This window comes from Echinococcus granulosus, assembly GCF_000524195.1.
Source record: "Echinococcus granulosus chromosome Unknown EG_S00011, whole genome shotgun sequence".
NCBI classification, from domain to species: Eukaryota; Metazoa; Platyhelminthes; class Cestoda; order Cyclophyllidea; family Taeniidae; genus Echinococcus; species Echinococcus granulosus.
In genome coordinates this window covers 195,428-218,207 of record NW_020170391.1, presented here as the reverse complement: position 1 = coordinate 218,207, position 22,780 = coordinate 195,428, and the positions used below count along the sequence as shown (strand labels likewise).

Genomic DNA, 22,780 nt, shown 5'->3' with positions numbered 1-22,780 from the left:
AGGTTAAAAATCGTAGGGCTTATTGCATCTTTGTGTTATGTTACACCGGGACATTGTGCACATGTTTCCACAATGCATTTGAAGCCATAATTGTAGCGCCGCGAGACTTCCCTGAAGACTAAGGAAGAAACCGTATTTAGGCGAAATACCTATGTTCAGCACAGAAAAGGTGTTTGGGCTACTGGCATGGCCCGAAGGCCGGCCCGCCCGGCGAGGTACAAGAAGGCTAATTCAAAAGTTCAAAGGTGGCACCTTAACAATACTGAGGTGTAAACCACCATCGTATTACAAAATATTTAAGCCTTCAGTAAAAGAATTAGGTACTAGCAACTTGTAAGACCAAAGTTGTAATGTTTCGCTTGTTTGTTTATTCCTTGGTATTGGTGAAGGTGGGCTGGCCTCTGAGCTATGCCAACAGCCCTAACCCCTTCTAGAAGCCGTGGTGCGCTATATCGGTGGCAGCGTGAAGCAAACGCGATCATAAATGGCAACCGTTCTGATTTATGCAGCTGAGTGATACGCTCTATGTGGGCGGAAGAATTGCATGTGGGGGAATCAGTGACAATGCTAAATAGAAGGACTAAAAATGACGTCTGACTTCGGCAGCTATCCCGATCCTCCGTCCTGTAGGAAAGTTCTTAATAGCGAAAGTGGCACTAGCTGTGATCATCCGAAAAAATTTCGTTGTGGAGTTGCCTACCGTGTCTGCACAAAGATATCGATAAAGTGAACTTGCCATATCTTCTCTACCTCTACATTAACTGGATCGAACTCAGACGGATATAAGTGGGCAGCTATGGATTTCAAAGTGGTAAGGAGGAATGGATTTAAAACTCTTCCAATACGACACTGTTAAATACCATCCTCTCTTATATAAATACGCATTTGGGCCAGTGTTCTTACGTCTACTTACGCACATGCGTGTTGGCCAGCTCGATTTACTATTTCCAAATCCACTTCCTGTGCGAGAGAAAACTGCAGATCTGGTTAAATCATCAAGAGAGATCAGTGGCAATGCAGTAAAATATCTCCTTAGTTTTATGGAAGTTAGTTAATTGGTGCTGTTGGTGCACTGGCCCTTTCCCTACAGCATCGAATACTTTGTGGTGGCTGACGCCGGGATGGTGCCAAAAAGAGAAGAGGAGCTACATAATAGGTTAAGTGTTTATCCAACACTCGGTTTCGGCAAAAGGGCTACTTTGAGTCATGGTCACTATCTAGAACGGCGCTAGTAGAGCGCCCCTTCCTTGGTCCTCATTCTCTTAGAACACCCAGGTTGATTCGGCTTCGTAATGTATATTGGCATAAGTAAGAGGAAAAGCAAGTACAAGTTCTGGAAAATTTGGACACGGAAGCCCTATCTAGGTTGCAGGACGTTTGCTCCTCAGGCATGAGGTTCGATTCGTATCCCCACCGCCTCTAAAGAAGGAACATTAAAATACATAAGTATTACAATTGTACCTTCGTGGGGCGGGCTGGTCTCTGGGTTGTGCCAGTAGCTCTAATTCTTTTTAGAAACTTTACGTTAGTATAGTTTTAAGTGAACTTCTTTCGTTTTAGACTATGGATTAGTGAATAACTTTGCAATGATGCTCATTTCTCAACTACAAGTATCAAATCATTTTGCATAGGTCATATTTGCTAACACCACTCAGTAGTTGCGTAGAAATAAGACACTTAGGTACTTTATATTGCTTAGATTTCCATAGGTAGCGATAGTTGACAGTCAAAGTATGGCGATTTTCTTAGATCGAATTGTTAAAATCCGTTTAGGTAAAACGTGTTCTACGTACCTAATAATGGAATAAAAAAATAAGAGAGCACTAAAGGTATTTAAAATGCAGAATTCCCCAAAAGAATAGTGCTAGAGCATAACCAAGCCTTAGTTTGCCTGCCTTGTTTTAACTCATCGGCCTTAAGGCGCTATAATATCGACTGCCGTCTGAAAAGTCGATGCCTAGGCGGTTGGGTGTTGTGCCGTCGGTGTGTTTCGTTTACGTGGTCTAGTACCCCTTTTTGTAGTTTCATGCACTTCGCTTGTGCGTCCTTTGTGCGCTTGTCTCTTGCAGATCTTTGTCTTCTGATTTTATTTGGGAGTGATCATTGTCGGTTTTGATGTTTTGATTGCATTTTAAGTTGTTAATGGACATGACTTCCTATCAGATTGGCTGCTTTTCGTCCCTTGTTTTTTCAGCCACGACGAATATGTACGCGTAATGTCTCTTTATCCACTTATCACTTTGTATTATTTGGAACCTCGTTACCGTTTGATGTAGCTTATTTGTTGATACTTTCTATCCCGCTTTATTAGGACAGTCGTTTTTCAATGGCTGCTAGGCGGGCCTATTCCTCGGTGGCAGGCCAGCCGGCTCGGAACTCTGAGGCTTTCCCATCTGGCGGCTCACAATTGTGTGTCATTACCGATTTTCAAATTTTTTAAGCATGGTTTATTTCGCCAGATTTTGCTGATTTGCCGCTCTTCTGATGATCTTTTGCATGGTCCATTAAGATACAACTAATTGGTGCCATGAACTCTTTTTTAAAACTTAGTACTTTTTTGTTGTGCACCAGTTTTGCCACCATTAATTGGTAGTGTATCTTGACTAAATAATGCTTTAAAATGGCTTATAAGTGTTTCGTTATTTAGGACTCGACCGTCCACAGCCGTCCCAGTTAGGGCAAAACCGAAAAACGCTACTACTACTACTACTACTTGCATATCAAATCTAGTTGAAGTAAGTTATTTATGTGTTTCACTTTTTTATCAACCTAGTTCCTCAGCGACACAGGTTACGAGGGCCAGGTATCCCTAAAAGCGCTCCAAAGCCCAAGTCAAAAACTGGTTTTTTCAATTTTCTCGCATATAATGAATCACTTCGCTCCCAACTACTTCATACCACAGGATAAGGTGGCCTTCGAAGACTACTTTGTCAAGTAATAGCTTTCATGCACATGCATTATTGGTACTCTGCTATAATATAAGCATTAAAACAATATTAAAGTTAATGTTTAAAGATAGACCTGCCATTGTTCTCTTAATTTATTCGACAGCAATTTTTACTACATTCTTGCTCTTTATGAAGATAGCAAATGTGGGGCATATTCACTGTTGTAACAGGCACGTTCGTTTGTAAAAATGTCTTTTGGATTCAGCTATGTACAAATGACACTTGATGAATGTACAGTAGATCGATTCTGTAGATAGACTCTACCTTAGTTAATGCATTTGTTGTAAACGCACAAACCAAGCACTTTGAAGTCCTTTGGCTATCCCGTGGCGTTGAAGCGAAGTACCGTTACAACTCCGGGAGCTCCACACTCTGCGTCACAGATCCTAGCTGCGCTGGATTGGCTCCGTAACGAACTCTCTACCTGTGTATCCGTAAGTCTCCGCCTTGGCCTCTTCACCTTATAACTGGGGTCCAGGTATACTATCCGATTCACTTGGAGTTATTTTCTTATTTGAGTTTTCCAACTTGTCAAGCTAAGCGTTCAATGCAGTGTTTTTCAAATGACTGTACTGACAGTATAATCAAGTCTATTTAGTAGATTTTCGAGTAATATGAAAAGTCTACAGTGTTAGTATATCGCAATGGACATCAAAAATAACCATAATTTAGCTTTTACCCTATTCAGCCACCACAGGACCAGTTGAAATATTCCCGCCTTAAAGTCGTGATTATTAATTTTACATATAGCTGTGAAAAAAATGACCCTTTGATTTTTCCTTGAGAAAATGGATGAAATTCATTTCATCACCGAAAACGAGGCCGGACCAGTAGGTAAACTGATTTTTGATCTCTTGCTTGACTGTGTCGCTGCGAATACCGTGGAGCCATCGGCTGAAGCTCGCGAGGTGCGTTCAGCTTTTGCGCTTTGAGTCACGCTACAATTTTACTTTCCTCGGTAACATCTATTGAGTTGCCTCACACCTAGCTTTTATGTAGTGACGGATAGTTATGTAAAGGATAGCATTATTACAATGAAGTCGTTGGAGGAGTGCTATTACATGGACAGGGTGCTGTCTTGCCTAATCAATTTCCTTGTATTGGCAGCATTTTGAGACAGCGTGCGCATGCAGTTTGAGGTGTCGACCGGAGGACGTGGCGGGACTAGAAGCGGAGTTGGTGGAGATGGAGAACCAGCCCTCATCAGCGAACCTCATCCAACAGGAGCGCGACCTCCGCTGTCGCCTTTCCGCCACTGAGCGCGAGTTGGCTGAGCAGAGCGACCACCTACAGCATCTGCAGTCCCTCCTGCCTGAAGCAGAGGTTCGCCTCTTTGTACTCCAAATGCATAGTTTTTTACTTTTCATCGTTTCCGGAAAATACTTGGGATGCTTTTATTTGCACGACATGCGACAGACATATAAGAGCAGTAATTTTGGTAGCTGATTTGAAGTTTGCTCATTACTTGTATCTTAGTCAGATCGCTCACATCTTTGCGGCTAGTCCTCATTAGTAGACTATTTACCCAAACTTGTTCGATGATTGTCACACTTTAGCAAAAATCGTTGCAAGGTATGCTATTTCACTCGCCTTAACAAATACGCAGTAGCTTTTTACCATTAAGTTCCATTTTCTTTTACTAATGGGAATATTTTCAATGTATCGTTCACTTTATAGCAGAAAATATTTAGTTGTGAATCTTGTTCTTCAATATGACTCCTACGAGTAATTGAGGTATCTGATTGCTTCACTGGAATGAATGCGATCTGGTTTAAAACCTCTAATGAATCCAGGCAGTATTTAGGCAAAAGCTGATGCGGCCGCGTCAAATGCACAGAAAGTTCGTGATCAGGTTGGCGAAGTGGCCGCTGAGGTGGAAAAGTTGGAAAATCTTGTTTCATCACAACGGGCTAAGTAAGTCAGGACCTTCTTTCTCATACTTGAATAACATTTATTTTTGCATTATGGTAATAGCCTTTATTGCAATCGCTATGACAACGAGTTCGAAAGATCGTCAAGGTTTTGCCGGAATTTCAAAAAATTTTCTGTCACAGAGTGTTTTGTAAAATTACCTGCTACAATTCCGATTATATTGCAATGTTTGAATTGGGATTGGATAATTATCGCTGAATCAAGATAAGTATCTTTATGACATGTCATCGCATATTTGTTCGTATTGTAGGTTTGGGGATGTCGTTACCACTTATCAGCGCTTAGTGGAGCACTATCAGCAACGTGTTCGTGTGAAGGAAGAGCTGGTTCAGCTGTTGCATGAACGCTCTATTGAACTCGGGCGTCTGGACAAGCCTGTGGCGCCGGCTCTTGACGAATACAATTCTCTCGCTGTCCGTCTGGTAAGTGCTTATTTACTTATTACGCAATTATAGGTGTTAGATAGTTCAAGTTAGCTTCCCTAGTTTACTGGTAGTTAGCTTTTACTGGATTGTTATACTTTCTTCAAAAGAGGATACGAACATGTAATAACATCTTTTGGTCCTTGCAGACCGATCCTTCATTGCCGCAACTGAAGATGCGTTCCTACCTCCATACCTTCGATCCCTTGAAGGAGATCCCTGTTATTTGCTCCGAACTCGCCGATGTCCAAGCGAAGCTGAAACGCTCAGCGGAATCCAGCGCAGCTGAAGTCGCTCGCAAACGTAATGAGCTAGCAACCTTAGAATCAAGTTTGAACAAGAAGGTGAGCTCCGAGGTCTTCTTTCTAGATTAAGCTGGGCAAAAATGTGGTTTAACGGGAATAGTAATCTTGTAATCGTATTCGTTATTTCTGATTTGCGCAATATTAGCCATCGAAATCAGGATAAGTCGCGGCATCTTCCTACTTGTGGCCCAAATGTCGTGACTTGTAAGCTATAAGGCATTGTCTGATGAAAGTATGCATCCAAGCGCTTGATGAAATTTCATTGCAAATACACTGTGATAGGATGTGAAAACCTGCAGTCCCACCTCATTGAAAGGAGTTCTTTACATTGATTGCACTCAATTTAAACATGCTAGGACAGCATTGAATCTGCTCATTTATTAGGTGGAAGAGCTGGATAAACTTGAGCGGGACTTGAGTGAATCGACGAAACAACTTGAGTATCTAAAGCGTCAGGCGTTGTCAAAGAAGGAGACACTCAATCAGTGGATTACCGAGACCGATGTGGCTATCGCGGAGGCTCGTCAGTCAGCTGATGCACGGCAGCAGTATTTGAAAAAGCTGCACACCGATGTTCAACAAACCCAGGTTTTTTTTTCGGCTATAACTAACGCGTTAACCAGCTTCCTTTCATTTTTTTTGTAATTGCGAATAATCATCAGCTAGTTGTTGGATATGCTTTGTTGGCATGGTCATTTGTTAACTTCGAAGTACCGAATTCCGTTTTAATTGGCGCAGTTTTTATGTGGGTTAGTCATTTAATTGATTCGACTACTCACTTGAGTCGTATTTTTTGACTTTACAGAAGGATTATGAATACTACCTTGATTTGAATCGGAGGATGAGCATTTACGCCGAAACTTTTCAAAGAGAGGTGATAGAATTTATGTACTTATTAAAAGTAAGTAGTCATCTTTCTTCAAAATAGCTCCTTCCGGTGCAAATTATTTCATGCCTTTCTCAAGTGCTGCTTTTGAAACTTGGCTGTTTATTGTCACCACCCTTGGATTAAATTGGGATATCCGTCTTTCTCCCCAACCCTTAGATGCATCCATCCTTGATGGGTTAGCGGTCATGCAGCGCATGAGGCCATATGAATCGGCACTGCCTATTTCCAGTGATGGTCCATTCTGAAGGCTCTCCTAACTAAACGAAACCTTTCCTAAAATAGTAGAATTTATTTTGGAATGTAACAACCTCATAAGCACTTTGTTTTCACTTGACACTAAACTTGGCTTACTGTTCAAACACTTTTATATTTGTTGGAGACCTGTAACGAATAGGCAGACATGCACTAACTAAAAATGCTTTGCTAGGAACGTGAGCTCCAGAACGTGGGCTACAGCAGAAATTTGGTTGTTTTTCTTCTCTGAGCAGGAGCGTCTGCAAGGGAAGGCGGATCGTCGAAGCACGGAGGAGGGCAAGTTCGAGGAGAGCATGGAGGAGCTGGAGTCGAAGGTATCCCACCTTGCTATCCGCACCGAAGACCTCATCAAAGAAGCCAACCTGCTCGCTGAGAGGGCCTCTGCCTCTCTTCCTCTATCCTGATGCTCACTTTCCCCTCATACTCACGTCCTTTGATCATCAGGTTTTTTGTAGTAAATACACACGCACCCAATGTTTCAATACACGCACTACAGCGAGACCCTCGATTCTCCCCCCTGCGAGTACTCTCAACTTAGTTCATCGAGCTTTTTATTAATGCGTTGACTTTTAGCACTGTCGTCCTACAGTGAGAACCCCATCGCTGCCGACCTGACGGGGGATCCGTGTAGCCACACTGTGAAATTGTGAACTTTCCTCCACATCTGCGGTTCCCCTCCAACTAGTCACATGTTAGATGTTCCTTGCGCCTCATTATATTGTATTTTTTGGCAACCGAACGAAGCTCGAAAGGGAGTTCATGGGAGCTCTAGGTTGGATAGTCTCCGGGCGTACTACCGGTGCGTATCAGTGCGCCAAGTCGCCATGCACATCCGGGCAGTTCTTAAGCATGCAGCCGAATTTTGAATGTGAGGAGCCAGGGAATGACGGGTCCCAGTGTTTCTGTCCATCTGAGTGTCTATGGAAATGGGAAGCTGCAAAATCTTTATTGAATGCATTACATAAAAAAGGCTATACAAGAAGGCTCAGTTATCGGTAAAGTTCTCGGGGTCGACCTCCTCGTTGTCGTCTCCTATAACAAATACAAAGTAATGCCCCAGTTAGTTCAAATGCATAAAGTGCAAGCAGCGGAAGGGATGTCCCACAGATTGCTGACGTTATATTAGTCGCTTAGGTGCGCGCGTAAAGATGGACGACAAGGAGGAAAGTAGAATGCATGGAATATGTTGAGTTGTAGATATTAGTGATGTATCAACACAAGAGTGGGCAAGTACCATCGTTCCCATCCTCATCATCATGGATGCTCCCAAGTTCATCTTCGGATAAGTCTTCTGGATCAGGGTTCAGAGCCTGGCATTCCGCGATCGCAGTGTAGAGGTCGTCTAAGTCACGTTGATCAGCCGGAACAAAACGAAGATTAAAGGTAGTTTTCTCTTCGTCAGCAGCATAGACTCCATCCTCTTCATCACTGTTTTCTAAATGTGATTTGCAGACGTACTAACAAACTAGCCACGAAGCTCATACCAACCATAATTCCAAGCGCTATATCCACGGCGTGGTTTCATGTGAGTTGCGAAGGGGACAAGTTGCACTAACCTTCGTCATCCACTTCCATTCCGTTATCACCATGGCCGGAGAGTGGAGGCTCGCCGTTCGACCAAACTCGTTCCCCATCAACCATGAGGAAGACGTGTGGATAAGGGAACTTAACATTCTCGTCTCCACCATAGGGATCACGACTAACAGCATGAAGACAGATATTGGGATAAAGCAGGGAAAAGTGGCGATTTTCGCCATCCCAATCTACAGAGCTGCACATAAAATCACATAAACGACTAGTATTAATCGGCAATATGAGCTTACAAAGTAAAGCATCCCAAGTACAATGACCTACCTCTCCTTAACTACAAGCTTTCCCTTATCTAGAAGTCGAGTCTCCTCATAAAAGGAAACATTTCCTTTTACAAGGTGCACCTCGTTACCCAAAGCACCCCCGAGGCTCATACTTAACTCCGCGATTATTTGAAGTAGCGCTGCCCTCAAGCTATTTAAAACAATTTAGCATGTAATTAAGCGCAAATAAAGTTATTTGCAAGTTATTAAAATTTCTTAAGTTTTAAATAATTTAGATCAACACTTAATCATGCACGAATTTATTGTTCATCTGATTTGATGTTTTGGTCTGCAGGAATAGAAGCTGCATATTTCCCCGAGTCTTCGTTGAAGCCGTGATTCATCAAAGCTAAGTATATGTTACGAAATTGTGGGAGATCTTTGAGACGTTCTCACGTCCTAAGAGCCATGATGAAGGAGCGGATTTCTGCTATGCCAAATAAAATACCAAATTGCTATATTTGTGCTATCGTTTTTGGCGTAAAATGCAGGAATAATTTTTCTGTGATTGTCACTCGGTAAAAGATTTAAAACACTCTACTTAAGTAAAACTGACGAAAGTGCTACTTTCTAATGTTAAATCTAATCATTTCTAAATCCTGAACACTGCCTTCATTTGTCCTCACATCACAACTGCCTCTTATCCAGCAGCCTTTCCGTTCGCTCCACACATTTGTCCTTGTTTTCTCTTTATTTGTAAACCTATAAACTGTTTGGGGAAACCTTATAATTTTAATAGTCTTAGTTGCATCTTGAGGTTTCTCAAGTCCGTATCTGTGGGGCAACTTATTATTAGCAATTATAATAACCAGATTTTCTAGATTAAACCGTTCCTGTGATATCATGGATAACCTAAGATTCAGAGCACGAGTAGGCTCGATGAAGCCTGATTTAGCCGCAAGGCTCAATCTATTGAACCGGCAGCAAAAGTGGTATGCTTGATATTACGTGTTCCAACAATCACCGAGATCATCTAATTAAATCTAGCTCCTTACCTTTTTTCACTTTCTTCCAATAAGCTATAACCATTTATCAGGAGTGCATTACGCTTTCAGCTGTGGAGTGATCGAAACCATGGAAGGCAAATCCATCGACACATTACTTTAACTCTCTCAACAGTTGTATTTGAAAAGCGAAGGTTTTCTGATCCATCAATCGCTTAAACTCCATTGGCACGAAGATGTCTTCCTGCTTTGAGATGGTAGGTTATTTTTTAAAAAAAACAAGCGTTTATCCTACTGCGATTCCGATATATTCCAAAGGCTAAGTTAAAACACGTGCATTATTCTTCTAAAAAATCACCAATAGGACCGATATAAATGACCGATAAGTTAGGGATTAACGGGATTTCGCTAACCCTCAGTGTATAAAATAAATTTGAAGATATTATCTGGGTTGAAGATTAGGTTAAGTCCTAGTCGTTTAAACCACTTTAAACTTAACACGGTTTAAAGATGAGGAGAAGTCAATTCTCATATTAACTAAAAATAAATGCAACTCTTAGAGGGGTGACTTGATATGGACATTATGAGAATCAACAGGAGCTTGTCCAAATAAAATGAACGGAGGAAAATCCAGTTGGTTGTGAGGGGATAATTTTGCGTCGGATGTATCAGAAACCCAACTGGTCAACCCGTTACCCCTTTGAAGTCTGCAGCTGATACATATAGTAATGTTTGGGTGACTCCATATACTCACTAGGTTTCCGTTAATGACGGAATTAGGTATCCCCATAACTTTCATAATGGTAATTACCTCTAGTGGCTGAATCCCATTGAATCAACATCACATAAGTTTTCACTGCCCACGGAATATGGATAGACTCAAATTGTGATTGTGAGGTTTAAACACTAGTATTAGTTTTGGGTGCTGATGGAACGGCTTTCAAATACTATATTCATTGATTTAAAGCATAGAATCAGCCCTAGACACATAGCTTCATTGTACTCTAGAACTATTAATGGCTTCTAACTAATTTTATAGAGTAGGAGAACGTTAGAACCCACGCAAAGATTGTTGCCTAAAATTCGAACTGCAAAATAATTACCCACCTATGTAGCGCCCCGACTCTTCTCCAGAGTTGTAATAGTCTAAATTAAGATGGCAGAGTATACATTACTAGCGTACAGAAGATCTAGGAAGCTATTAGCATGCCCCGAAAACTACATCGCTAAGTGGGAGTACATCCTGCTGCAACTGAGTTGCCCGTGGGGTTCAACACACTAATAAACTAAATACCAAATCGCTACATGTACCATTCATTCGACTGCTTTAATTCAGCCTTACAACGGGCATAAAAATCACGGTGCATGAAAAAAGACTAATAAGCTATATTTGAGTGCCCTAAAGAAGGCATCGCATTGTTGGGCTCTGTGTCTTTGTCGAAGGACTGAGAGGTAATATGCATAATTTTCCAGCGATCCCGCCAGGACGGTAGTTGAAACGGAGGCCAACGAGGATCTGTGTGATTAGATTCACATTAAAGCAAAAACCGAACCATTGAAATGTAGATTCGCTACCTTCGTGGAGAAAATAAGATATTAAATAACATATTTTACTAGCAAACAAATTTGTGAACAAAATTTCTTAACAAAATTAAAAAATTCATTCAAAGGAAAAACTATTACTGGCATATGAGATTTTCATATATGGCGGGGAAATTGGAACAATGTGGGTCATCGTTGACAATTTGGGCAGTGGTGCCATTATAAACTCGTTGCGTTAATATTGGCAGCTAGATGCAACGTAAGAGTCTTAACAACTGTTAAAACAAAATAATATGGTTACAATTCAACACAGGGGGCAATTTTATCCATTCACCCATCCTTCAAATCTCACAAGAAATATTCGAGACTATACCTGCTCTTTGTAGCATGCTCCTGGCATTGCTCAGTCCAACCTTCGAAATAGGCATCACATGCATTTAACGCTGGATCTCATCGGAAATCGTGGTGAATTTCATGTCATCAGTTGACACAAAAGGTGTAAGGTACTGATCTTATAACAGGTCAATACAAAAAGATTTACAGTTGTATTTCTGAAGATTTCTGTCACATTTACGTTTTTTTATGAAAGTTTGGATGACCGAAAGATTGCTACAGTAAATATTCACAAAACGAGCTATTGAAGGACAAGGAAATTCTAAAAAACTTATCAGCAAATGGTGTGGTGTATAAGCCTGAATGCAATTTTTATTAATCTTATATTAGCCAGTTTATCTAAAGCATGTGGATGGACTCATTTGTCCGAATTTCAGTTATTCATAAACCTCATCTTATGCGTAAAGGTTAAAAAGAAGAATTGGGATGTGCTGCCTCGACTTGCATTGTTAACGGGTCGACTGAAGTATGAAAACCACCCTATTCGGAGTATCTCGTGCCTCGAGTAGGACTTTCAAACTTTCAGCTGAATAGGCGGAAATGACATTCCAGTAATCGTGATATTACTTAATATTGATTTGATTTATTTCTCCTTAAACCGTTTCAAATGTCACCTCCCCACAATCTTGGTAACGAGAAATAGTAGGTGTAATTTAAGATTGCATATGTTCAAAATGAGTTAAATTTTATAAAATCTTAAATTTTACATGGTAAATTCGCATTACACTCTGGAATGAATCAGGAATTATTTGCGTATAGCGCCCAGAATCTTCTTTGAAGACAAAAGAAATCAGAGTACTATCGAAGTACAGAAGGGCCGGGCGAAGTACGAGGGTGGACCCCTAAATGTCAGCGAAACCAAACCGAAGAGTAAAACAAACAGTCAAAGTACTCCACATGAAACGTGGGTAGAAGCATTTGAGAGTATTTCTGAAATGAGCAATGCCTTTTCATTGTCTACTAAATAATCTCACATAAATATTGCAATTTTTAGAGAGATATAAGTGCGGTAATGCTGTTGGAGAGCAAAAAAAGATTTAATTAAACTTTTTTGCCCGAGGCCGCCTGAAAAGGTTTAGCCAGATGACATTGACCACTTGTTCTTAAAATTAAGTGCGTTTCACTCACCAGCATGGATTGCTTGATTAGTTTTTAAAATAAAAAGTATATTATCAATGAATGAATTCCGAAGTTCAGAGGTCAAACATTGGCGAAGGATACAGCATGTCATGCCAATCAAGGCTCCATTGAGAAGTGGAAGATGCGCTGCTAAATTGATCAACTCTAAAATTTGCAGCAAATTTTACTCAAGAAGCCCCAACGCTTTGATTTAATATTATGCAAAAAGTGTTTTTTATGCTCGATTATTCACAGTATTTTGTACCTAATTAACACGGGCATAGACTGCGAAAACTATAGGAATCAGGATATCTCAAATGGCTGAGCAAGCATTTTGGTTTCATTTTTATGTATGAGAGAGTGTAGAGAAAGAGCATTATGAGGAATCAGCCAATATTGCACTTGGAAGGTTAATTAAATACATCATCCCTGACTAAATTGTAATGTTAACCTAACAAATTTGTTACCCTGTCCAATTGCTTGGAGGTGCCACAAAGCGGTCACATTGAGCAGAAATATGGGCGCATGCCCATTCTCACATGACCTGCAGCAGCAACAGCATCACCACAGAAGGCACGAGAGCCTATTATCTCACCGAGAGGGCTGGTGGTGGGTTCGGCCTTGGTGGTAAAAGCAGGCCGAGTGGTGGTAGTGATGGCACTGTGGTTGGGGTAGAAAGTCGTGAAAGTGGGACTCGATTGCTACACCTTTATGCGTAGCCGTAAAAACGACCTTTCTACAGTTGAGGCATTGTACTTCCACAGAGTTTGTGCATTAGTGTAAACAAAGTGGATTGCAGCCTTAGGAACTTGATTATGCTTATGTTAATTTTGGGGAAAAAAATGCAGCTTATACCTTAAAAATCTGCGATGCAGCCCTCAACTCGCTCCTTTCAACATCAAAGATCGGATGAGATTGTGTTGCAATCCCTGACCACGGGGCATTGTCCTCAAACACACAAAGCCAAATTTCACAATTGGTTCTCTTCGTTTCTCCTCCTCTGATGCTTTATAACGCGCATTATCCACGCTGATATTTTATAACATTTGTGATAAATACAATTCAGCAAAGCACAAAATAATGTATGACTTGAATGACTTCATATTTTTTATGAAATATTGGGCAGTCAATAATATGTTAAACTAAAGTTAAGAGTAAATATTAAAAACCCAAGGAACCTGGATGCTAACTTTTGAGAAACACTCAAAAGAAGAATTTTGTCTACAATTAACATTCACCTACCACATCCTTCGGCTAAAACGTTGCTGAGCACATAGCGTGCGCCACGCTTGGATGAGAGTCTTGCCCAGAAATAGTTTGGCATCACAAATCCTTTGGTCTTTTCTTATGCCAGACTCGGAATCATGATAAGTGTGCAGTAAGAATATGATTTTCCTGAAGTGTTGCTGATGCGCAAGAGCCTGAGCAACACGTGCACCAGCAAGTAAACACTATCTTCCCTTTCGCAATGCTGGCAGTGCTTTACGTACTCACCTTTTTGCTTCCTTTCCTAGAGCACATCCAAACTGTTCACTCAGCAAATCTACAGCTGGCAAATTTGGAATCCAACTTGACTACTAATGGCATATTTGCTGAAAGCTATAAGATTGAAATCAAAATTATATTCCCGAATGAGAATATTTTCAAAAGAAGTCTAATATAAAGTGGCAGTATTTCACATTTCTGTACTAAGTGGTAAAATGTGAATAATTTAATCCACTTTAAATTTAATGGGTTTAAGCTGCAACAATAATGAAACTTGCATTTTGACTGCTGGTAAGCACATTCCATTGCTTAAGTGGACTGTTTCCGCTTCAAAGTGCTACGAGTGTAGTGAAACGCTGAGGTGAAAAACGAAGGTCACTGGCTGCTGATGGCCACGGGAGAGGCCACGCCGGTGCGACGTCTGCGTGCACATGCGCCCGCAGCCCAAGCCAAGTTGTGCGCATGGTCGGCGCCTCAGTGGCAGGCATTAAGGGACTTTTTAACTTGAAGTCGAGTTGTACTACTTACTTAACTCAAAAAGTGGTTCACAGAACAAAGAATGAATACATCTTTAATCATGCTAGAGATAACCTCATTTAAAAAAGTTGACTTTATTATAGCAATTTATACTCAGTATTTCATAATCAACTGCTTTAATTCGTTGTCAAAAAGACGTTTACCTATGCTGAGATCTCCTACATTCGCAACAGTTTTTAAATACGATATACTTAATGCATGGGCTGTTGTTGAAATGATATTGCGATAATGCAAAATAGGGTATTTCGGGCATTAATTCACATATTCCCCGCCATCGAATATGTTACTTTATGAGAAACTCCAAATATACACACGAATGCGTAACTCCCGACGCGCCGTCAGGATTGATGGTGAAAAGACCATTATGTCAGATTTTGGCCTAAGCACTTACCACCTTCACCAACGCAATGTGGTGCAGCGTAACGCGAAGGTTAATTCTTTAAGACCAAAAATTATTCGGGACTTGCCGCTATTTTGATTACAGAAAATTACCAAAGAATAAAACAAAGGGTCTGTATTATTAATTGCTTTTTAATACAGAAATGATCTTTTGAGAGAAGACAACAATACATTTGCTAAGAGGAATTTGAATAATGATTATTGGTTGATTTCACATGAAATGAAATCGTGACTCCTTTGCAGTTATGTTAAATATATGGTATAAAACGGACAGACTTTTCTCGAATGCAACGTTTGCTGCGGAAAAAGCATACAAGCAAAGCTGTGCTGACCAATATACTTGAATTTTTATCTACCTATGCTCGACTAAGAGCCTCTGCCTATTTGAAAGGCCCTTACAATAAAACGAGGTAAAAAGTGGGACAATAAAATAAGATAATCAGTACTATTAGCAATCCTAAGACAAACCCGTGTAATCGTTTCCAAACTTGCCTTCAATAAAACAACAGGAAACATCACACCTTTATTTCTAATTTTCGAGAACGAAAAAGACGTTTGTGTATGGGGTTATTTCTAAGAGGGAGTAATCAAACAAATGATACAAAAACATGTTTTTATCCATAAACATTTGAGCACTATTACCACTGTACTTTTTGACCTACAGCGAGGAAGTCTTGCAATCTTATTTTGGAAACTTTATGGTTTAATCGTGTGAATTCACCAATGCCAATAAAACGCAACAGAAAACAGGACGAAAAACTGTGTTGACGGCACTTGAATGAAAAAAACGTTCTTAAAACTTAACTTCTGGACATTTATACCAGAGATATTACTGAGTATCCTGAAAGGGAAAAGACTTCCAAAGGGTATGATGGATATATGTCCCACAGGGGATATTTTTCAGTCGTGATGATAGAAGCTGGACTTATCAACGCAACGTAATAATTACCACCTTTCGCTATTCGTATCTAGAGGTTAGCTAAAAGTGCTGTTCCACATTGCCAAATATAAAAATACGCAACATAAAAAGCTTTTGGTAAAGTCAACCTGCCAAATGAAGCGCATTTTCACCGACGTATTTGTAGCAGAAGGCGCATGTGTAACCAACCAGGTGAGGAGGATGAAACTTGGCTATGAATTTAGTTTTGTGATAGCACAAACCCTATTCATGGTCTTAACGATTTTCGCAATGGTGTTGATGGCATAGAATGTATAAAACACCCCTTCTAAGCTACGACCTGTCCCACAAAGCTGATTTTGTCATGAAGTAGCTACTAGTTTATTTCAAATTATTAGGAGGTTGGACACATGCCAAAACTTGAGGAGCTATGGTTATTAAACATGAGGAATATTTGCATTTAGTTTACTCAATAATATCAATGATAGAGACTAGAAGTTGATGAAAAAGACGGGAGAATAAATGGTGAATAGCAAAGTTAACACCCGGATACATTGCTTATCATAAATGTCTAAACAATTTATCGGTTTTGGAGGTAAAAAAAGAATTCGGAAAATGCTCATGTGCTGACACTGTATACTGTTCCCTAGAGACGAGCATATGCAAATAGCTGCTTCATCTCCAACAATACTGATAAGGCCTTCGAGTGGAATTTTACCATTTGATGCTTAATCCGCAGCGCGTATCATAGAGCGGACTATTTGCTCAAAGCACGGCACAATTCCTACTTCAAACGATGACGCTTGCGTGAAATGGCAGTGTAGCGGCGTGTCTCCTCCTGTATCCAAATTTGAGACGGTCTAAGAGCTCGGTGGATGCTAAACTTATCGTTTGCAAAGCTAAAGGCGGTTATTGCGGTGGGTTTTAAAAGCTCATCTGGCTGAAAAGGGAGAGGCAAAAGATTCATAAACTATTTTGCAACCCACAAATATTTCCCAATTTAAAAGTGTAGACCCAAATCAAGGTTAAATAATATTTTTACGCACTTTTATCAGATCGGTTGTTCATTAACGAAGTTCAAGACTGATGTTAATACCTAAAAAAAAACAACCATTTGTCTCATTTGTTATCAATAAGTATGCGCATATGCTAACTTATCAATGAAGGAATAATTTGAATTAGTCTGTTTTTAAGTCAAAATCCTGATTTTGTATGCTTGAGTACCACAAAATTGGTTTTTATGATGGCATAGTAAATCAAATCTGTTGTTTCTTTAGAGAATTAAGTTCATCCAAATGCTTTATTTAAATGTTCGCACACTACGAATACTTGGTGAAATTTACCGTGTTCCATTTAAAAGAATAAACCTTTTAATAAGTTTCTCTTGACAACACCTTAACCAACAGTGTCATTAAATCTTTGACATTTTCAATAAGATTTTAGTGATGATGCTGGTCGGAGAAGTAATTTTCAAAGAAAGTTATTCATGCACCGGTGAGTCAATTCAGTTGCACCTATTAGCGGGACTGGCTGTATTTTGCCATCTGAAGGGAGAGCTCAAAAGTAGAATAAGCAGTAAAGTATTTGCAAACCTGCAAAAAAAGCGAAATGTATTGTAGCGCTCTTAGACTTGCCTGAAGATGAGAGAATACATAATACTCTGGCAGAATACCTAAATCTGCCATACAGAGGGGATTTGGGTTGCTGGCATGGCTCGGAGACCAGCCCAAACGGCGAAAGCACAGTAGTGGAGACCCAAAGTGGCCCCTTTTGCCAAAAGTGAGGGTTAAATAATTAACGTATTACAACATACTTATTTTGATTAAAGAAGTTAGCTTTAGGAACAAAGCACTTAGTATTCTACAGCTCATGGCCTATTTTTGGACGCGAAATGAGTCGATGTTTGGATAAAATGCTTCAAAATAAGGTACAGAGCGTCCATAAACAAGATTGTTTTTTGTCGCCTTGATGCTACTGCCGGTCGAAGTGGATTACTCACAGGCACATTGTAGTTGCTGCTAAAGAATGTATTCAGTTCAATACAATGATCTGAGAGAATCCATTTAAGCTTGACAAAACATTAAACTGCCTCGCTAATGTCAGGTCGGAATGGCACCAATAAGTATGCATAACTGATAATCGTAAACTCATTAAGGTGGTGCAAACAATTTACTATTGATGGGTTGTTTTTTAGAAATAAATTGTGATGTATCATAATTTGGCTTTAAAATTTAGCAACTAATGTAGAGCCCAGAGTCTTTCCCGAAGTCGTAGGAAGTCATGATAGCGTGACAGGAATTGCATTACTAACGTGCAGAAGAGCTGAGACCAACTGGCATGGCCAGGGCCTTGCAGCCGGGCGGAAGAACAATCTGCGGAGACTTGAGTGTCCGAATAACCAAAGCACAGAGTTGAACAACCTGCCGAAGTATTACAGCTGTGATTATTGTTACCGTTATAAGACGTCTTTATAAAGTAAACGTAAATCAGGACTGTTAAACAACTTTGATTTTAGAAAAAGTTGCACTGGACATTGGAAGGGGAGGGGAATATGCCTTTGCGCTTTAACGCTAAAATCTGATTTTCCTATTCCATTTGATTCAAGGAAATCTGCCTATAGTTAGTTATCAACAGCTTCAATAAAGTATACGAAAATACTTGGAAAATATAGAATAACTGGTAAAAGGAGCGGACTGTGGATAGCAGCACTTTAATGGAATTATGGTGTGTCCAATTTTTAAATTAAAATATGCTTCAGATGCCCAAGACAACAAAAAAATGTTTAAATCAACTGTATTAATTGCTCGTAGGCCACAAATGTTACACTACTGGAGGGGTTTGCAATGTGTAAGTAGGTTATGTTTTGATATTTATCATGAAAATATAAAGATTTTTTAAACGATTTTAGGTTAATTTGGTAAATAGATTTATAATAGAACACGCTCCACCAACTGTCGGAGTGTAAATTATCAGTAGTAAAACATAATGGGTTCGGGTATGAGGTACTCAAAGTATAAACTAGTACATAAGCATTACATTTAAAGTTATTCACTTATCTTTATAATAATCATAATCTACAAATACACCTACTAATGCCGACGACATTAGTTATAGGAGCATTCATAACCATTCCGAAGTCATTGGAAAATCCAACGGACAGATGGTCCACACCACGAGACAGCCTTGGTTTCTAACTTTAGTGAACCGTCCAGATGCTTCAGTGATGGAGCAAAAAAAGTGGAAAGATTTTCTTCATTAGGCATTTTTGAGAAGGTTAATTACAGCCATGGATACTTCAAAGGTAACGTAAAACAATATTTTTGAGGCACAAAACAATAGGCTTTGCATTGAACAGACAGTATGTACGGATTTATGTGTGCACGTGGCAAACACGTTTGATTAAACTAGATTGTAAAGACATGTATAGGTGCCGGATATGCAAAAGGGTTTCGGTTTCAAAAGCCTATTGTATGAAAAATTTGGGGAAGAGGCCTGATACGCAAATAATGTGAATTGAAGTGCAGAACCACAATTGATTCTTAAAACAAAATATTTTATGACAGTGATAGCTTCAAAAACTTTTTTTGTCATCCAACTCAGTCGAGTTTCATCAATTTCAGTACTGTTCCATTAAAATGAAATGTTATTTAGGTTTAGGAGGAGCGTGCGCCTTGCCATTCACACGATGGTTTGTATGCGTTCATTCCCAAGACAGCTCCCGCATCCACTTCGCATTAACTGCCAAAGTGGCAGTAAATCCACTTTCACACCCCTGGAGTGAATAAACTGAAATTAAAGTTAACTTGCTTCCTCCGCCAATGATGCATCACTTTAGTCGGAGCGTATCCCCACCGTTTAGAGAGAGCTTTTAAACAATCTCAAGCGGTCCTGTGATTAAAGTCAGAACAGTCGGAACCATAAAACCTAAAGTATTAAAGTTTTGAAAAGTACTCATATGTGAAAAAATTGTGTAGGTAAAGATGTAGGGGCTAATAATAGTGGCACGTGTTGGCGACTAGTAAATACCTCTTACCTGGATGGAAAATATGCGAACAGACAAACAAAATGCACTCAGCAGTGCTTACTATTTTTCAAGTTTCATGCTAGAAACAGTTATACCTACCAACCACAAATACTGTATTTTGGATGATTAGCTGGGAGTTTGTTGCATTTGGGAAACATGTCGATACATTTCCCAGAGCAAGTGGTTCGTTGCATTTTTGATAATTGGAAGTAAATTAGCACCTGGGTACATACCAGTTTAGGAGCTACTTTAATGCGGTGGGTGTAAAATAACCACCCGGTGACCTTTCAATTATATCATAATTGAATCCATGGGTAACTAACCGGTGTGTCCTACCTTCGACCTGAGCTAGTATGATCATCTTAAGGATTCCCTCCCAAATATGATGTAGGCTTTCGTTAATTTGTTTAGTGGCAGTTGTCTTCCACGTTTTAAAACGTATTTGGCCAAAATATGGCAAAACGAAGCCTTTTTTATTTGAGGTCAACATGGGATCAGTCATTAATCATTGAAACGCAGCTGGGAAGCATAACGCATTAGGAGAGACTTGCTGGTCCAAAATTATGCGCAAGTAAAATAGTAAGATTGAATCAGAACCCATATCGTATTCAGTAAGGACGTGGGCAAATGACTGAATAGGCTTGGGTTCCCGAGACTACGCAAGCACTTGGGTTGCAAATGAATACTATAGACAAAGAAAAGAGGATCAAAATTAGGATTCCGTTCTTTTACTTTCTTATTAGGAGTAGCTATCACCCTAACTAAACCATTTAAGTTACATCTAATTATCAAAAGCCTGTCATGTAAATAAGACAATTTCCTGATAAGTAGTTGAATTACAATTACATGTTTAACTAGAGTCCATGAGTTTAAGGCATTTCAGTTGTAATAACCGAATCGTATTCAACGAAACAAAAACTGTTCCGTTATAAGAACCAGTGGGAGGCGAGCATGAGTGTGCAAAGATTCACAAATTATATTTATTGGTATTTTAGATTACCGACCCAATTTATCATAAAAAAAGGGACGGGCACGAACTTTTGGCGAAGCATATAACCTTCGAGCTATCACTAATTGCTTGATGGATTCACAGTAGGCTAAGTAGTTAGTGGGTTTGACATATGAAGAAAATCCTTAGCGGTTTCATCTTTTAAATAGGGTAGAAGAATTTCGTTAGTTCAACAAAATTGTCACTAGATTTTCACTTCATCAGTTATCTGACACCTCCATGACCACATTGGGAAGAGGAGTTTATTCTACCCCTATCGTGGAACTGTTCCTGATATCATGGTAGGCAGACGCCTACCAGCGAAATCGAAACCGCTGCGCTTAAAATGTCACCTCTTCAACGAAAGCCTCGTGTGCTGACTCACGCCGTACCAAATTCGTTACACAGGTCAGAACACCGCTAGAACGACCCACTGTACTAGACAAATCGAAAGGCGAATGCGTTTAGCCCACTTCCTCGGCCAGCCAATCAGGCCTCGGCTACAGCGACCCGTGGACGCATACACGCGTAAAAGGCAGCCCAGTCATCAAAACCCACGAAATTGTACGCTTTCAGTGGCTAGTGCCTGCTTATCTGCGAGAGGAGAAAAATGAAACGACAAAATGTCCGCACCCTGGCTCTCATTGTGTGCACATTCACCTACCTGGTTCTCGGAGCAGCCGTGTTCGACGCCCTCGAATCTGACATGGAGGGCACGGAGAAGGAGAGACTACATGCACAGGAGAGAGAGTGGCAGCGGAGGTACAATATCACGGCGGAAGATTTTGAAAAAATTACCCAGCTGGGTATCCAGTTGAAGCCCTATCGTGCGGGAACGCAGTGGAAATTTGCAGGTGCCTTCTACTTTGCCACGACAGTCATAACAACAATTGGTGAGTTCTGTGATGACGCATCGAGTTTTGCCGACCGTAGTGGATACTCAAGTTAGTGGAATGTTCTGTAACGCGGTCTCTTAGACATGGAGAGCAGCCAATCTCGAAAAACGTTAAACAAATTATACTGAAACCATATTATTTGCCGTCCCGAGCTGACAAATTAACTTAAATAAGCGATTTTTTTGTAAGTGCACGAAACAGAACAGAAGTTATTTCCTTTTCCACAATGAAAAGGCAATTGACCAAAGTTGCTAAATAGATGAATACCTGAATACATTAGGAGAAAGTGATTTTGCTACATTAAAATAAGATGCGTTCATAGAACGGGGTATGTATTTTTCATCACCTACTGCCGTTGCCTGGATATAATAATGACGCATGTCAGTTCACCTTCATTTACCCTCTCTAAAAGTTCGTTTTCAATACTATGGTTTGCCTCTTTTACCGCACTTCAGTTGAGAGAACTTATAAGGTGTTTTTATTACTGCAGTCCAAGACACTAAAGATGGTGACGACTTGTGCTATAAGGCAAACTAAAATATTTTCCATCAGAACGCATTAAAAAATGAAAGCGAAATGCTCCCTGAATAAAGCGAGATTATGAAGGACTTGGTAATTGCTAATTAGCTAATTGCAGCAGTAACGTGATTTCTTCACAAGAAAAAATTTCAACACCATCCTTTTTGCGTTTATGCTACAATTAGACTAACAGTTCTTTCTGAAAATATAACAGAATAGTTGCAATATGGTATGGGTCTCAAATTTAATTTGAGCCAAATTTGTGGGGCATCCACGGTCTGCTCGTTGGCCTGTAATCCCCATTAAAACCGAATAGTGGGAAATACTCCCATCTAAAAGTGCCTCTTATCTGCCACAGGGCAATTAGGAGTCCCAGCATTTCGTGCTGAACGACCGATGCGTTCATGATATTCATTACTTTGCAAAAGGCAA

The 22,780-nt window shown here is 40.0% G+C and overlaps 3 protein-coding genes across 3 annotated transcripts in view; 2 read left to right on the top strand and 1 right to left on the bottom strand. All coding sequences in view use genetic code 11, as the record gives it.

Annotated features, from left to right (window-relative positions):
- Nucleotides 1-2,326: 2,326 nt before the first annotated feature.
- EGR_02406 (Kinetochore protein NDC80) lies at nucleotides 2,327-7,155 on the top strand (the record flags this gene model as incomplete). Its single annotated transcript, XM_024491655.1, has 11 exons — nucleotides 2,327-2,409; nucleotides 2,648-2,735; nucleotides 2,774-2,934; nucleotides 3,250-3,382; nucleotides 3,734-3,856; nucleotides 4,056-4,271; nucleotides 4,786-4,862; nucleotides 5,131-5,302; nucleotides 5,452-5,646; nucleotides 5,992-6,195; nucleotides 6,985-7,155. The coding sequence occupies 11 exons, from the start codon at nucleotides 2,327-2,329 to the stop codon at nucleotides 7,153-7,155; spliced, it is 1,623 nt and encodes a 540-aa protein (XP_024353806.1).
- A 581-nt stretch (nucleotides 7,156-7,736) lies between these two features.
- EGR_02405 (Methylosome subunit pICln) lies at nucleotides 7,737-8,715 on the bottom strand (the record flags this gene model as incomplete). Its single annotated transcript, XM_024491654.1, has 4 exons — nucleotides 7,737-7,783; nucleotides 7,986-8,186; nucleotides 8,308-8,522; nucleotides 8,606-8,715. The coding sequence occupies 4 exons, from the start codon at nucleotides 8,713-8,715 to the stop codon at nucleotides 7,737-7,739; spliced, it is 573 nt and encodes a 190-aa protein (XP_024353805.1).
- Nucleotides 8,716-21,543: 12,828 nt separating this feature from the next.
- Nucleotides 21,544-22,780, top strand: part of EGR_02404 (Potassium channel subfamily K member 9) — a gene marked incomplete at both ends in the record, with an annotated part of 4,483 nt that continues 3,246 nt past the window's right edge. Inside the window, one exon of the mRNA XM_024491653.1 lies at nucleotides 21,544-21,826. Within this exon, the coding sequence (XP_024353804.1) occupies nucleotides 21,544-21,826 (283 nt within the window). The remainder of the gene's footprint in view (nucleotides 21,827-22,780) is intronic.